The 16,028-nt window shown below is 42.0% G+C and overlaps 1 protein-coding gene across 1 annotated transcript in view; it reads right to left on the bottom strand.

The window, feature by feature from the left end:
• LOC307256047 (acyl-coenzyme A thioesterase 11-like) overlaps positions 1–11,943 on the bottom strand; it is a 35,011-nt gene extending 23,068 nt beyond the window's left edge. Inside the window, exons 1-8 of the mRNA XM_080034913.1 lie at positions 11,503–11,943; positions 10,484–10,667; positions 9,580–9,695; positions 6,523–6,711; positions 5,949–6,103; positions 5,215–5,340; positions 4,947–5,021; positions 4,389–4,460 (exon numbers count right to left, since the gene is read on the bottom strand). Of these exons, the coding sequence (XP_079891039.1) occupies positions 4,389–4,460; positions 4,947–5,021; positions 5,215–5,340; positions 5,949–6,103; positions 6,523–6,711; positions 9,580–9,695; positions 10,484–10,667; positions 11,503–11,854 (1,269 nt within the window). The 5' untranslated portion in view covers positions 11,855–11,943. The remainder of the gene's footprint in view (positions 1–4,388; positions 4,461–4,946; positions 5,022–5,214; positions 5,341–5,948; positions 6,104–6,522; positions 6,712–9,579; positions 9,696–10,483; positions 10,668–11,502) is intronic.
• Between the last annotated feature and the right edge of the window lie 4,085 nt (positions 11,944–16,028).

Raw genomic sequence — 16,028 nt, 5'->3', positions numbered from 1 at the left:
ATAATCACAGAACTTTAAAAAGTTTAATTTGCACTTGATGTGCCTACACAAGTGTATGGTCTATTATTTGTATTTAGTGTGTCTGCATAGTATTGCACAAAAACAGTAGAAGTTTTCTTTAATTGTGTTTTGTACTGTCTGTAAAATTATACTTGCACATAGCAAACAAAATTGCACATCTGTATTCAAATAAACAGTTGTTTATTTCTATAGTGCGCATTTTGGCATCTTTGAGCAAAATACCCCCTAAGCGCCGCGCCTCCTGTGACCCTGGCCTGTGACCACCTTGACTAAGACATATTATGGGGGAAACACCGGTAAAAGTAATGATTTGGTCATTCATCAGATGAAATATTGTGGAGTTGTCTGGCTCAGAGAGACATGTGTATTGTAAGACCGCTTTTCAGGGGGCCCATCAGGACTTTTTGTATAGGGGCCCAGAATTTGGTGCTACGCCCCTGCACACGCACACTGCTGAACTGGCTGTGTACTGTGAACATACATACTGTAGCCTGTCCTGGTATGCTCTCTTAACGCTTTGTGATCTTATCTTTCCAATGCAGTGAATGACACATCAGGTCACATTGGTTAACAGTTGCACTCATACAGCCAATGATGGCGACATAGTTTACAACAGCTTCCTGTGTACAATGATTCATTTTCAATAGAACGCTTTGGGTTTTTTTTTCTTACAAGACCGTAACGTTTGTCACACCCACATAAATCCAGACATTTAGCCAGACATATGATGCTGCAGGGCGGATCACAGATGTACTAACCAACCCTTATCTTAAGCCTCTGCAGTCTTCATTGTAGGCTATGTTATAATGTCTATGGATATAAGGTTGGCCGCACTGGTTTTTGACGTGTTCCCTGTTCAGTGAGTTTAAAATGGGACATTGTAGCTGCCAGTGTCCATTGTCTGTATCTAGAGAGGCTACGCGTTTTGTCTGTAAATATTGCATGACATGCCATGACAGTATAGCCACCTCCCACAGGTATGAGGCTAAAGGAAAACATGTCAAAGGAAGTTCATGCATAAACAAAGTTACATTAAGGGTTAAAAACTAACATTAACCCAAACCTTTGTATACGAAATAGCTTTTGCAGACCAAACATTTCTTTTAAGTTCTTGTGCTACGATTATAGCGAACTTCAAACAACTCCCGTAGTAACATACTACATTACATGTAAAGGTAGGCTGCCTATCTAACAGCGAAAGATAACATTAGCCATAGACGTATAATACAAAGAAAAGTTGAGCAGGTCAACTTCGACGTACTCACCTTAACAGCAACCTGTGAATGTATCAATCCGGAGGTTGATAACAAAGCAACCGTTTTCAGCAAAGAAAGTTCCGGTAATGTTTCAAAATAAAATCCCAAGGCGATACATTTGTTTGTAGCCTATTTATATCCAGTCAAAAAGAATTGTGATAATACAATTGGAATCATACTGAATCTGACAAAAAATGATAATGCAATGCAAAACTCAAACCCAGAATTTACATGAGAAATAAATCCAATTATTTGACATTCACTGAAATACTAGGCCATGAGGACAGATCTGACTGGCTTCCTGTTTTGTGTATCTTTGTGTAACTTGACAAAACTGGATAATCTGGACTTGAAACCCAAGAGATTTACAATAAAGATAATGTTTTGATTTAGCTTTTTTTTGCAGCTTCTTCAGGGTGTTTTAGGCTTCCATCTTGTCAGAGAGCCTCTGAAAATAAATGTGGTTTTATTAAATGTCAGGGACACAGTTTAATCTAGCACCCACTGGTTTATATGGGTGTTTATTACTGTAGATTGAGTGCAACAATAACTAAATTATTGTATTGTATGTACTTTTTTATTGCTTTATATCATTTCTTATGTGAGTAGCTTAACTGACATCTTTGATTCCTTATGTTTCCACTTTGTCCAATTTACCTTAAGAGTGTGTGTCTGGTGCTGGGACTGTCCTTAAGAGTGTGTGTCTGGTGCTGGGACTGTCCTTAAGGGTGTATTCACACATGGAAAGTCCGTTAGTTCACTTGCTTTGGTCCAGACCAAATAGAATTTGGATTTTTTTGTTTGGTGTGGTCCACTTTCATATCGCCCCTTTTGCAAGTGAACCAGCATTACGAAGCAAAACCACACGTGATCTAAGGTCATTCATTCATTGGACAGACATTCTGGGGTGGAGAGAAGCAGGAAGAACGAAGTAAAAACTGCGAATTTATCATTGATATAATATGGAGTTAACAATAATAAAAATGCCTACATCTAGCCTATAAATAAAGAAGAAAAAAATCTAATTATTGTTGTTTCATATGTTTATAATATGTAGCCCTATGACAATGCCACGTTATGTGGCTTCTAGCCTACGATGTGAAACATCATTTTTACTGTATTTTTGCTGCTGGACGCGCGACTCGCGTGAAGAATAGGCTCAAACTGAAACACAGCTGATTAAGCTGTGTATCAGCTGGGTGTCAGTTCGGCGCAGTTCAGCACCAAACTGACACGGGGACAGTATTGACGGTCCCGTTGGGAAGAACAATAAAAACACACACTTCATGCAAAGCGCAGCGTGAACCTGTTGGCACTGTAGGCTACGGGAGACGCTCCTCTCCATCTGATCGCTGATCCGCACGCATCATTATCAAATGTAATATTTTCGCTCGGGGCTCCCGGTCAAACCACAACTAATCTTCCTAACAATGGCGACAACAACACTTTCCCATAATGTGAAGCTGATGGCGATTTATTAAAAAAGAAAAGAAAGAAAAGGCACAGTGCTTCCTGCAATTGGGTCGGATCGAGTCCGGCCAAATTCACACCACAAACGAACTGCAGCAGAGTGCGTTTTGAAGCGCATCGAGACTACCTCTTCAGCTGGGTCTCGGAGCGTTTGTTTGGTCCGCCCCCGAGTGCGATTGCTGTATTCACACCTGTCTGAAAGATGCGCACCGAAGGTGGAAGTGCACCTGAGTTCGTTTCAACCGAACTAAACACAGCATGTGTGAATACACCCTAAGAGTGTGTGTCTGGTGCTGGGACTGTTCTGATATTTTCTTGACCTCGGGTGACCTGAAAAAGGCAGTTTGACCTCATTGATAATACGTAATAAAAGCCACTTTGTAGTAATTACAAAAAAATATATATATATTTTGTGCCAACCAGAGTTAAAGCTGTAGTGTGTAACTCATTCATATGAATGAATGTCGGTTCCATTCACACCATCGCCAAACAAGTTGATTATGCTCAGCTCCACAAAACTCTCTCTGTATATCTCAGGATTCCATCTATTCCAATGCACGATCACCGAAGGCTTACCTCATGTTGATGCACAGCCAGTGTTGTTGTAATTACTCACTATTCCTCATGGGGGCGACAGAAGTTACACACACATCATAAATGAAAATAGAACAAGCGGCAAGGCGATATCAATTTACCACAAATGAAAAATGATGCCGTTAAAATGTTTTGAAATAAGTATAACCTAAGATTGCACACAAGCAGATCTAAGTCCACATTACAGAGACAGTTGTTGGTTGTCCATAGAGTCAAAGAATTTTTTTTTTACCATTAGACATTTTGACTGGTCAAAGCAGGAACATTCTTACTAATAACATTAACTCGTTCCCATATTTCATTTAGCTGACTGCTGAATTTAAACATCAGTGTGTGTTTCCAGGTATTTTTTGAAGAAAGTAGCATAATGCCTTCAGTGACTCCATGGGTGATACTGAAAAAGGCCAAGGTGTCAAAGAGAAAAGCCCTATATAGTGTTCTGTATGGAGGTTTGAAGTGTTTTCACTGTTCCTTTTTTCTGGTGTCATGTTTAGACATGCTGATGTCACTTTAGTCTCGTCCCCTGATAGAGTTCTAGTGAGTTATAACAGGTTTGACCATTTTTTTTCTTCTTCAGAAAGTCAAAGAATGAACTGATAAGTATATGAGCTCCTGTGCTGACCGGTGAGCCACAGGAAAACACTCAAGTTTAAACTGAGACTGGAAACTGGTTTTTGTTTATTGAGCGAGCTCTCACAGTAACAAACAGAGGGATGGAGTCAGTCTTATAAACATGAGGTTCGGTCTGTTTACATTATCCACGTGATGACGTTGCGAAACACTTCACTGACTGTACGGAAGAAAAGGAGGAGTTTTCTTTAGTTCCCCAGAATAACACATAAAAAAAACACACACATACTTGACAGTGTCTCCATTCATAAATACACATACATTCATTCACTCACTCACTCACTCACACACACACACACACATTCAGTCTCACACACACACACATTCAGTCTCACACACACACACACACACACACACACACACACACACACACACACACACACACACACACTGGAGGTACTGAATGTGGTCCTATACGGCTCCGTGCAGGTACAGGGACAAGAACTTGTTGAATGTCTCCGGCTTGTATCCTGCCAGACCAGCTGGTACCTGAAGGACACACACAGCAACCAATCAGAATCTCTCTTCCAATCACAGCAGTCGGTAAAATACACATTGAGTGGGTTCATGCAGAGGAGAGGTCTGTCTGTTCTATAGTCAGCCAGTATGTATCTGATTGGTGTTCTCTTTAAAGGGTCCTATCTTATGCTCATTTTCAGGCTCAACATTGACATTTCTGGTTTCTTCTATAAAACTGTTTCCATGGTGTAGTGTCCAAAAAACAGTTTATATTTCTCACAGTGCCTTATGACGTCATAAGGGGAGAAAAATCTGACTAGGGTTTTTGAACAAAAGGTTTTCAGAGAGGTGGAGGAAAAGAGAGGGATGTTTTTTTCTCGTTCTTTGGGAGTCTCTCTGGTCACACAGGGGACCCATGTTAATGTTCAAAATACAAGTGCATTTTGCATATTAGGTGACCTTAATGTCATAAACATCTGGCAGTCACTTGACCACATGGATATTAAATCCTCATACCTTCACTTGCTTCTTCTTGATGAGCGGTCGGACTTTAGCAAAGTCATAGAGCTCCACGTCTTCGTCCAGCCACACCTGAATCAACCAGAAAGACAAGCTATTTAGTCTGCTTTTGGTTAGTTATGATGGAAGTTTGTAGCTTGCTCTTATGAAGCAGAGCAATGCTAGACGTTTTTCCCCCGTTTAAATGTCCCTTCAAAGCCACCATCATCCAGTGCCTTTCTACCAAAGCAGCACACACACACAGAGAGTGAGAGAGATGATTGACCTGGTTCTTGACTCCGCTGTCTCCTGACAGGTCTGTGGTGTTGAGCTGGAAGACCAGGAACTGGAAGATCCTCCCGTTAGTCCCCACCGCCTGCACTGTGACGGGACGCTCCAATACCTGCTGGCTCTGGACAAGACACACACACACACACACACACACACACACACACACACACACACACACACACACACACACACACACACACACACACACACACACACACACACACACACACACACACACACACACACACACACACACACACACACACACACACACACACACACACACACACACACACACACACACACACACACACACACACACACACACACAGGGATTATTATTTTTATTTATTAATCAATTACCGTAAACCCCTTCATGCATGAATTACAACAAACTTGGCCAGGATTTCTTCTCTCTCTATGCATGGAAAAAATACAACATTTTCAAGGAGTTTTTCCAATAAAGTTACATAAATGCAACCAACCAATGAATAAACTGTGAAATAATGTGAAAACTATAAAACACACAAATTATGATTATAATAATAATAACACAAAAATACACTGTGGTGGCTGATGGTGCACTTAAAACATAAAACCCCATGCACATTTTAAATTAAATGGTCTTTTAAATAGCTGTATACTGTAGATAGTGATCACTATGCGTGGATTCATACATAATACATTATTGTCATGCAGTCATGTGATGTGTGCTGTTAAGAGTCTTACCCCATACAGCTGGTGGGCGCGGGCCAGAGCGTTCCCAAAGGTGAACATGAGCATCTTGGCTCTGAACTGTTCCGGCCGCAGCTTACAGCGCTCGTCCGCCCCCTCCAGGAAGTAGAGCGTGTGGGCGTGAGGGTAAGGGTTCTCCCCCCTGAAGCCTGATGGGAGCACGGACAGAGACCAACGTTTAGTCAGGTGTGAATGTATACACTCCTCTAGCTATGCTGGCCCCCCAGGCAAACCTAGACACAACAGGGCTCATTTTGAACGTACAGTGGGTAGTATTGTAGTTTTTAAGCGTCATTTAGTAGTGAGATTCTAGATGTCAAGGCACCCTCCCTTGTGGGAGAATCTACGGTGGCCTTCAAGGACAAAAACTTGTAAAGGTTGTTAAGTTTGTCTCCTCTGTGCTACTGTAGATAAATGGCGGTGGAACATGGCAGCCTCAGTGCCCCACTACTATGTAAATATAAAAAGGCTCGTTCTAAGGGTCAGAAAAAACAACAACTTTTATTTTGAAGCGATCATCTGAGAAATACCAATACATTGTACACACTGTCCCTTTAAGCCTCCTCACCTGTGCAGTTGACGTCCTCCTTGTACACCTGGACCTTCTGCAGGTCGATGGTGGGGGACACGGGGTAGAAGGTCTCCAGGGGCTGCTCTGCTGTGTGCTCCACTTCCTGTTTCCCAGCAAGCACTGGGAGAGGGTCCATGCAGCTCTGCAGCAAACCATTCTGACCCCTCACCTGGAACAGGTCCTCCCCTAGTGTACACACACACACACACACACACAATGGACATGAGAGGACATTCACACTAGTGCATGGTCGTTATTATTTCAGGATGCATTAAAAGGTGTAGTAAGCCATTCCAAAGAAAGCTTGTTTATAAACAAACTGACCACCAAAACAAACCCCCCTCCCTTCCTAATCCTTCAGAGGCTCCACCCCCCAGACGCTCCTTGTAATAGCAACAGCAGTCGGCACTAACTACCTATCCAATGGCATTGTGGCTACTATCGTCACCAGCGCTCCCTGTAGCTGATTGGTTGGAGAAGTGTCGCTCCAACTCCTTTGTTTACAGAGCCTGGCATGTGTATAAAAACCTGTTCTTTTTTCCAGGATGCTACCCGTCCGTACTGTGAGTGTAACGTGACTGGCATTCACTGATTTGAACAAAAAGTGTCTTGGAATAGACTGCTGACTCCACCTTTAAATGTACAGTTCTGGTGGTGTTGGTTGAGGTGCTCTACAGTTGGCGACATCAGTCAGTCCATCACTTTGTTTCAGAGTGAACTATGTAAAAAGGATTGGAACGCTTTGTGGCATGGTGTGGTAAAAACAGCAGGGTTTTAGCTCCACTGTATTAAGGACCGGTACAGACACTCATTCCTGCCAACTGAATTATAACCAAATACAATGACTCCCTTCTGTCTTAATTAGGGATTGGGCCGATCCGATCCAATATCGGTATCGGGTCCGATATGGCCGAAATCTGCGTATCGAATATATTTATTTTTTCACTATTAAAGAGCGAACGAGCCGCGCGAGCCTGCGCCGACATTCGGTGGAGGGAGAGAGGACACTACTTTCTAATTTGACAAACAGTACATATCAGTTAGTTAGTCAGAGAGCTAACCAAAGCCTAACCTAATGCCTCATTTCCACCGAGTAGAGCGGGTCGGGTCGGAGCAGCTCAGAGCGGGACAGCTCACTTTTAAGAATCTCGGTGTTGTTTCCACCGCCGACCCTACCTTTACTGGTAGGGCGGGGTTTATGACCCTACCCTTACTGGTAGGGTGGGGTTTAGGCTGGACTGCGATAGCCGCCGCCAGAATGTGGGTCAAACTATCGGGCTGTGGAACAACTGTGGTCAAGCCAGCGGTCTCTTGTTTTTGCATGGTCAAACCAGCCGCTTCTTTATTTATTCCCCCCGTGTTGTTGTGAGCACAGAGACGGCTCGGTGTAACTGATATAGACAGTGAGCGAAAAGCGCTGGCTGCGGCAGCTTCGTGACATCGTAGCAGTGGGACACAGTGTAGCCAACTGATTCATTTAATGACGAGGAAAAACACCACACAATAAACAGTGCCGCGCTCACATTTTCGCCAAAACACACTGACTCTCTTCACTCTAGCCGAGGTGAATACACACGGCGGAAATGATTCTTTCGACCAACTGTGGTCAAGCCAGCGGTCTTTCGTTTTTGCTCGGTCAAACCAGCCGCTTTTTTATTTATTCCCCCCATGTTGTTGTGAGCGTGTATTTAGGCTACTTCTATCTAGGCTATGGCGTAAACACACAGAGACGGCTTGGTGCAACTCGTATAGACAGTGAGCGAACAGTGCTGGCTGCGGCAGCTACGCAGTGGGACACAGTGTAACCAACAGATTAATTTATTGACGAGGAAAAACACCACACAATAAACAGTGCTGTGCTCACATTTTCGCCAAAACACAAGACTCTTGCCGAGGTGACTACACATGGCGGAAATGATTCTTTCGGCCAATCAAATGACGGCAGTGTGTAGCTCCGCATTTTCGGCACCCTTTCAGGCGGCTAGTACCCCTACGGAGGAGTACTGAGATTTGGAGCGGCTCAGAGCGGTTAGGTGCGCTTAAACCGTACCCTACCCAACTTTTGGCAAATGAAAAGCCAAACTACCCGGACCGAACCGCTCCGATCCGACCCGCTCTACTCGGTGGAAATGAGGCATAAGTCTGCACTGTGACAAATTCTACTATGTAAAATACAGCCAGAGAGAGGAAGACTGCAGATAAACACACCAACACATATTCTAGTGGGACAGAAGTGATCATTGAGAAGGATTATTTTTGTGTGACCCTACAATTTATATTTTCATTCCAATATTGTATAGTCTGCCTTTAAGATAAACCTACAGTATATGCATTTGTGTATATTTCTTGCTCTTTTACATTAGAATTGCTTAAGCCTTCCTAGCCTTACACATAACATCACCACCAACAAAACATTTTTTAACAATTATGATATCGTATCGGACAGTATCGGTATCGGCCGATATCCAAAACCCAGATATCGGAATCGGATGGGAACTAAAAATAGTGGATCGGTGCATCCCTAGTCTTAATGCCACCAGCAGGCTAAGGTTTTGACTTAACCTGTCCTAATCCATCTCTTATGGAACTTTTTTTTTTTTTTAAGATAATTTTAGGCTGTTTTAACCTTTATTAGACAGATAAAGAGTAGCGAGTGTAGAGTGGTATTGCGGAGATAGAAGGGGAGGACATACAGTAAATGGCCATGGGTCGGATTCAAACACGGGTCCGCTGCGTTAAGGACTGATCCTATGTGGTACGCACTCTAACCACTACGCCACGGAGCACCATGAAACTTTAAAACGATTGCATTGTTTGCATACTATCTAGTCTTCTTCTTCTTTGTCTTTCTTGGTGCATTGCTGTGCATAACTGCCAACTGTTGAAAAAGTGAAATAGCCTGAGGACACTGGCAAGAATGTGTTTTGTGCCAGCATGTGTAATACAAACAAAAAAGGAGACCCACTAGCAAAAACATTGCTCCATAGCATTCCACAGAGCGTAGTCGAGTGTCAAAAGAAGCAGCAGCAGGTAATCTAAGATGGCGTCCCTCACCTCTCTTCCATGTGGCAGCCAGTGAGTACTTCTCAGCCATCATCCTGCGTCCTAAGGCTGGCTGGCTGCTCTGGAGAGTGGCACACAGGTGGAGCAGGTTGAGGAGCAGAGTGTTACTATGGTAAAGGAACACACAGAAAAACAGTGAGAGACAGAGAGGGGGGAAAAAGGGAGGTTTATTTCCCAAAACAAGTCCCTCTGCGGCTGATTTTCAACCAGATTTTTGACCCCAATACTCACACTTCCCTGCTGCGATTTAGTATGGTAGAAAAAAGATTTAGAATGCTGCATGCTGAAAAATACCTGGATTTAGTTTGTAAATCAGCAGCTTTTTTTGGGGCGATTCTGACCCACAATCCACCACAGCGGAATTTTACGTCCCATCGACTGAGCCTCCGAGTGAAAACAACCAGTCATGCGATGGATATATCAGAGAGAGGCAAGTTCAAGGCACGATGTAAATAAATAAATTAGGAAAAGTATGTCCCAATTGTATGCCTACTTCTACATGCAAACTGCATACTTTTTATGATCAGCTGATGTACGTAGAATAGAAAAAAGACTTTGGAACACAGGGTGAGTGTGAGTCAACAAAACTGTATGATTGCATAGTTAGTGTGTTAGCTTATAGAGATGGGGGTCAGTGCACATTCACTAGTTTAGGGGAGACGTCGCTGTAGCAAAAGTCAGCCTTGTACTGCTGCAGACAGAGAAAAACTTTTTTTTCCGTCCACATATATAAATGCTTCCCAAAAAAATTAATATATGTTCAGTAATGCCTAAGTACGGGGTCGCTGGTGGTGTAGTGGTCAAATACTGAACTATCCCTTTAAGACGGCTAGTGGCAGAATGGATAGAGCCACAACACACGCTGAAGATGGTGGTGGTGGCGACACACACATACCTGTACTTGTCTTTGCCTGGCCGTTCCTCTGTGGTGTCCCAGAAGCGGGCGTGTTTGATGGCGTTTTGCACACGCTCGTCCTGATCCGGGAGCTGATTGGCCGGGCTCTCTGCCAGTGACAGCAGCTGAGGCGGCAGACCTGAGATCAGCTGGGCTTTGGTCAACCACAGGGCCTGACGCACACCTGACAGAGAAGGACAACTGAGTGAGTACCGGCTGGCAATGGAGAAAGGCTGAACTTAAAAATTCAGAATGCTCAAAAAAACACTATCTCAGTTTAGCGTACACTTCAAATATTTAGGTTCTAGGAAAGCATTTATGTGGTGGAACACAAAAAGTTTTTTCTTCCGGCCCTGTCTGCAGCAGTACAAGGCTGACTTCTGCTACAGCGAGTTCTCCCCCTAACACCTTATAGTGCACTGATCGCCATCTCCATAAAGGTAACACACACTAACTATGCAGAAGTACCTCATACAACCACACACAAAAATACAGAACTATCCCTTTAACAAAGGGGTTCTATCACTGAATATCAATCAGACATGTCTATGTCTAGACTCTATTTCCAAAGATATTCACCTGTCACATAACATGATAGAATATTGACTTTAGTTTGAACTTAATCAAAAGGCAAGTTTCTATGGCGTGGAAGTCTTTCCTGTTATTCTAAACCTGGGTGAAACAGCGTTCTGTAGGCTACGTGTTGTTGACTATTGTTTACATGTCAGGTTGTATGTTGTCATATCATTCTGTGTTCTACTAATGTGTTGACATGTTTTGGTAATATCAGGTTGTTATCAGTTTGATTTATTTCTGTTTACCAATATGAAAGAAAGGAATGAGATAGATAGATGGATAGATGGATAGATAGATAGATAGATAGATAGATAGATAGATAGATAGATAGATAGATAGATAGATAGATAGATAGATAGATAGATAGATAGATAGATAGATAGATATTCTGAACAGCGCTGAGCTCGTATTTTGTTGCAGTAGCAGTGTGAGTGAAGCGTTACCTTCCAGAGCGCTGGTCCTCTGGCTGAACACATAGCACGGCTTGTCTTTGCTCAGCGGCATGTGTTGAGCCGGGGGAGACCTGTAGAACCTGGGGTCCGCGTAGTCCCTCTCCCAGTGCGGGTTGGCGGGTTTAGCGAGCCCCGGGACAAAGTGCATCCTGTCCCCGTAGGTCACCCTCTCTAGTCCGGGGATGTCCACCCTCTCCCTGGGTCTGCGCTGAGGCTGGACCTTGGCAGTGTGGCAGCGGCTCACGGTGAGGTGTCTGCGGCCCGACCCGTGTAGGGACAGCCGCCTCAGGTTCTCAAGCAGAGGAGCCGCCGCTCTCACACGCTGTGCCGTCCCTGGAAACATCTTTACTTCTCTGTGACTTTTTTTAAGGATTGAAGCTTTGCTGCATTTGACCGGAGTCAGTAAACGCTGCTGTAGGGCGCCGCCATGTTGGATCCTCTGACTTCTTCTTCGTGGCTTTTTTTGGTGGGGGCGTTGAGAAAGTGAGAGCGCCACCTGACGGGCTACGAGAAGAACTACCGGTACAGTGTTGTTCGTGTGATCGTATCAGTTGCTTGAAGATACTTGTGTATAAGGGAGAGACTAGACTAGAGGAGGAGGACGTTTTTTTTCTTTCATTATAAACTTTGATAAAGAAGAGAATAAAGTGGAAATACTATGTAGAGAAACCGGACGAAATACAATGTTGAAAAAAGGACATATTCAAACTTCCGATAGGCCCTATCTATCAATAACTCATAAGTAAAACCTTGTAAAAACTCAAACCATGCATCTTTGCTATTGTCATAATGGCTACAGCTGTATTTGTTTTGTGTGCCAAAACCAGACTTCCTCCAAGCCAGACTAATAATAGCCTATATTGCTCTCTATGTGCAGCGGGCTGTGAGACGAGAGCACCGTCTATTAAGCCCAACAACGAAGCGCAAAGTGTTCAATACCCTCACTGACTCTGATACAGCACAGTTATTAGTGGATCCAGTTTCATTGCATACATGTGCCTAAGCAATCCAGGAAAACTGTATTTAACATGTCCTACTAAAATCACAATCAGATTGGATTTATCAGCAGGTACATTCACACTGAGGCTGCACAGAATTGGCCATGGTCTGATGGTGCACACAATAAACAGAAACATAATTTAAACCTATAGTCAAATAATATGAATACAAACCTATAAACAATGTTATAAAACGAGTGACATGTGCTATTGTTCATAAAAAAATGACACTTGTACAATTGTGTGGCATGAGTGCGATTCAATATGATATGTTTGTAAGCAGGCCCCGGAGTGCTACTATTTATAACAGTTAATAGAGGGCCATTAAAAGGATTGTTATTTATACTGAGGCCATCATCATGTCAAGTCAAGTTGATTTGATGTATGAAGCCAATATGGGACAAATAACACTTTGCCTCAGGGGACTTTTACAATCTGTACAGCATATCTGGACATCCTCTGCGTGTGTACCCTCAATTCAGATAAGGGAAAACTATGTGATGTCGAGTGTACAGAATAGACCAACAAAACATCCCAGAATAACACATTTTGAAGGAAAGGTATTATATATATTATAAATGTAATAATGTCAAGGCAGGAGGAGGACATTCAAGGACTTTGGGTGTTGCCACATAAATAGGAGTTGAGCAACATGAGTCCAAAATGTTTTGCCTTAAAACGTGTGTAATGTTAGATTGTAAAGTGCTCGGTGGGTCAGTTCAGTATATTGATTCACTTCATTAATAAATCAAGAGCATAGGCAGCCGAGCCTTTTCTTACTATATAAGCCCCTTGGAAATCCTCTTCCCAATGCATGTCATCCTTTTAAAGGCAAACTAAAAAACACACCTCGTTGCATCCACCTTTACAGATCACTTCATGTCTGTCCTTAATACTACACTATGGTTGCCCAATATATAATCAATCACTGTGAACATCATTTTCATGTCTAGTTTAATATGCACTTGCACATGCATTTTATCATATGGCACTATTTGTCATATTTCTGGTTCATGATACTGTATACAAAGTCATTTCTATTGTTTTAAGGTGTGTTGTGTTGTTAGACATGTTTATTCTCCTCATGCTTTTTGCTTTGTGAATTAGGCCTATGATACATTTTGATTGATTGATTGATTGATTGATTGATTGATAAGTGTTATATTGTATGAATAACTACCATTGTAATTGTTTCTTTTTTTTTAGTTTTGTTTTAGACCTGACTTTTATTTGATACATCTACACTGAAAAGTTGTCGGTTCCAATAAAAGTAAAATAAAGTTTTTTTGGTATGTATATGCACCATTACACCAACAAACATACAAGTCATGCAGTTCTGAATTTTTGGTTACATTTTAAGGTAAACTCACATTGTTCAAACATTGCTGTATTACCACTTACTAACAAGCTACATGGGAAATGTATATCAGAGAGAAACTAAACCCTCAAATGTTACATTATGCCAAAAGACAATTAAAGGAATACTTCACCCATACGGAACCAGCGTTCTATCATTATAAAATAACTATTATAATATAATAAATTAGGTTTTTCTTCCCTCAGTCTTCCCTTAGTCTTCCCTTGGCCCAGCTGTCCTGTTAATCCTAAACCTTACTGTGATGTCACAAGAAGGAAACTTTAGGGTTAGACAGTGAGACCATAAAACACTCTTTCTGCCTTTTCTCAGGCTAAGATGATCCGATTTCATTTTTTTTTGCACATTTATACTAAATAGGATCTCAGAGTTCAATACACCTTCATATTCCCACCGGTGAAGTAGGCCTTTAACTGCACTGCTGTTATGTTGGGTGCTGTCAGTCACACTAGGGTGCCGGTTGTGGTTAGGTTAGAGGCGACGGTAAACCATAAAATATAAAGAAAGTTCCCTCACACTATTTATTAAAAGTGATATCGTATAGCCTTACGAGTTAATATTGAATTCCCCATTTGTTTAACAATGGCCATTTAAAAGGACATTGCTGTTTCATTGTACTGTCTATAGAAGCTGCATTATTCTTAATACTGACTGATCCACCTTCAAGTCAGTGGTTTCCTTTTTGTCTTCGGGTTTTTTGTTGTTGTTAGTGTATTGTGTATGTGTCTGTTCTATTGAGAAAAAAAGCAGATGTAACCGTTCACCAGCCTCTTTCATACTGTCTAAATCAATGTGTCTGCGTCATTGCAGGCATATAATAACCAGTGTCTCTCTGTCTGGCTAGCAGAGCTGATGGTTAGTACAAGGATCACATTAAGGTCCTATTTACAAGTGACATTCTTTGCTTGAAGATGAAAACAGTTATTACTGTGACAATACATTCTGGCAGCAGTGTTATGTCGCACAGATACAACCAGGAATACAGTACACCCCTACAGCAGTGCAGCAAAGTGAGAAATCATAGCACTTTTAGGTCAGTTATAAAAACAGATGTGGGGGTGCTATTAAGTGGCTCTTTTATAAGCACAATGTCAAATACGGCACAAATCTGGACCTAATAACCTTCACAAATCCCTTCATTTCTTGCAGAAGTGTTGTATTGAACTGCATTAGATTGGACAGATGTTCATGACTGTGTGTTGCTTTTAAATTTCGTCTAGTCATCGTTGTCTTTTACATCACAAAACCATACCTGAAGTGCTAAACACAAGGTGATGCAAACCACCAGAACTTACAAAAAAAAACAGCTTTACAACATTTAAGACTTGGTTGCGTGATTCCCCAAATTCAGTGTAAATCAAGATTAATAAACTCAATTCAGGATGAAATGAATTATAAATGTTCACAAATGTTTGGCTATCGAGCCCCAGCTGTGTGACATGTTGAGGTCATTTAGACATGTGAAACTCTCAGCTCAGTCAGAAGCCCCCTTCAGCTCCATCCTATCATCTCCAGAAATACTCGCAATACTCACTGCAACTTCATACAGAAGAAGTTGTGCAAGCAGGCAGACATAAAAATATGGTTTATAAAATCCACAATCCACACAACAAATATCTTGAGTACCTATAGGTTAAATGATATTTCTTTCCTATGGTCTCATTTGCTTTAAATGCATTGACCCCGGCCCCTCTCAGGTTAATAGGATTGAGTGATTCCAGTTTGCAAAAAGGAGGAAGTGCTTATGCAGTGCGTGCGTGCTTGCGTGAATACACAGATTAATCGGAGAGTTTGTCCATCTCACGGTTTTGAGATAAAAATAATCAACCAGTATGTCAAATGACACTATATTGTATGGTACTGTAACTCCTGTATAAGTAATATTAAGTTACTTTACAACAAATAACAATTTAAAATTTAGTTTAATATTATTAATATTGTTAATTGATTATTTAGCATTTATATTGACTGAAAAGCCTTCAAGTTTGGGTCCAGTTACACTAAACTCATCCCCAGACATAACACGTCTGATTGTGATCTCAGCTGCATGTCACTGTGAGACTGAGGCTGTGTCTGGTTTCAGTGTCGGGTATTTTCCACACTGACATGCAGCTATACTGACAGGAGCTGCTTACAGAAGGCCC

This window comes from Ammodytes marinus, assembly GCF_949987685.1.
Source record: "Ammodytes marinus genome assembly, chromosome: 9".
Lineage (NCBI taxonomy): Eukaryota > Metazoa > Chordata > Actinopteri > Uranoscopiformes > Ammodytidae > Ammodytes > Ammodytes marinus.
This window is presented reverse-complemented; position numbering and strand designations above follow the sequence as displayed.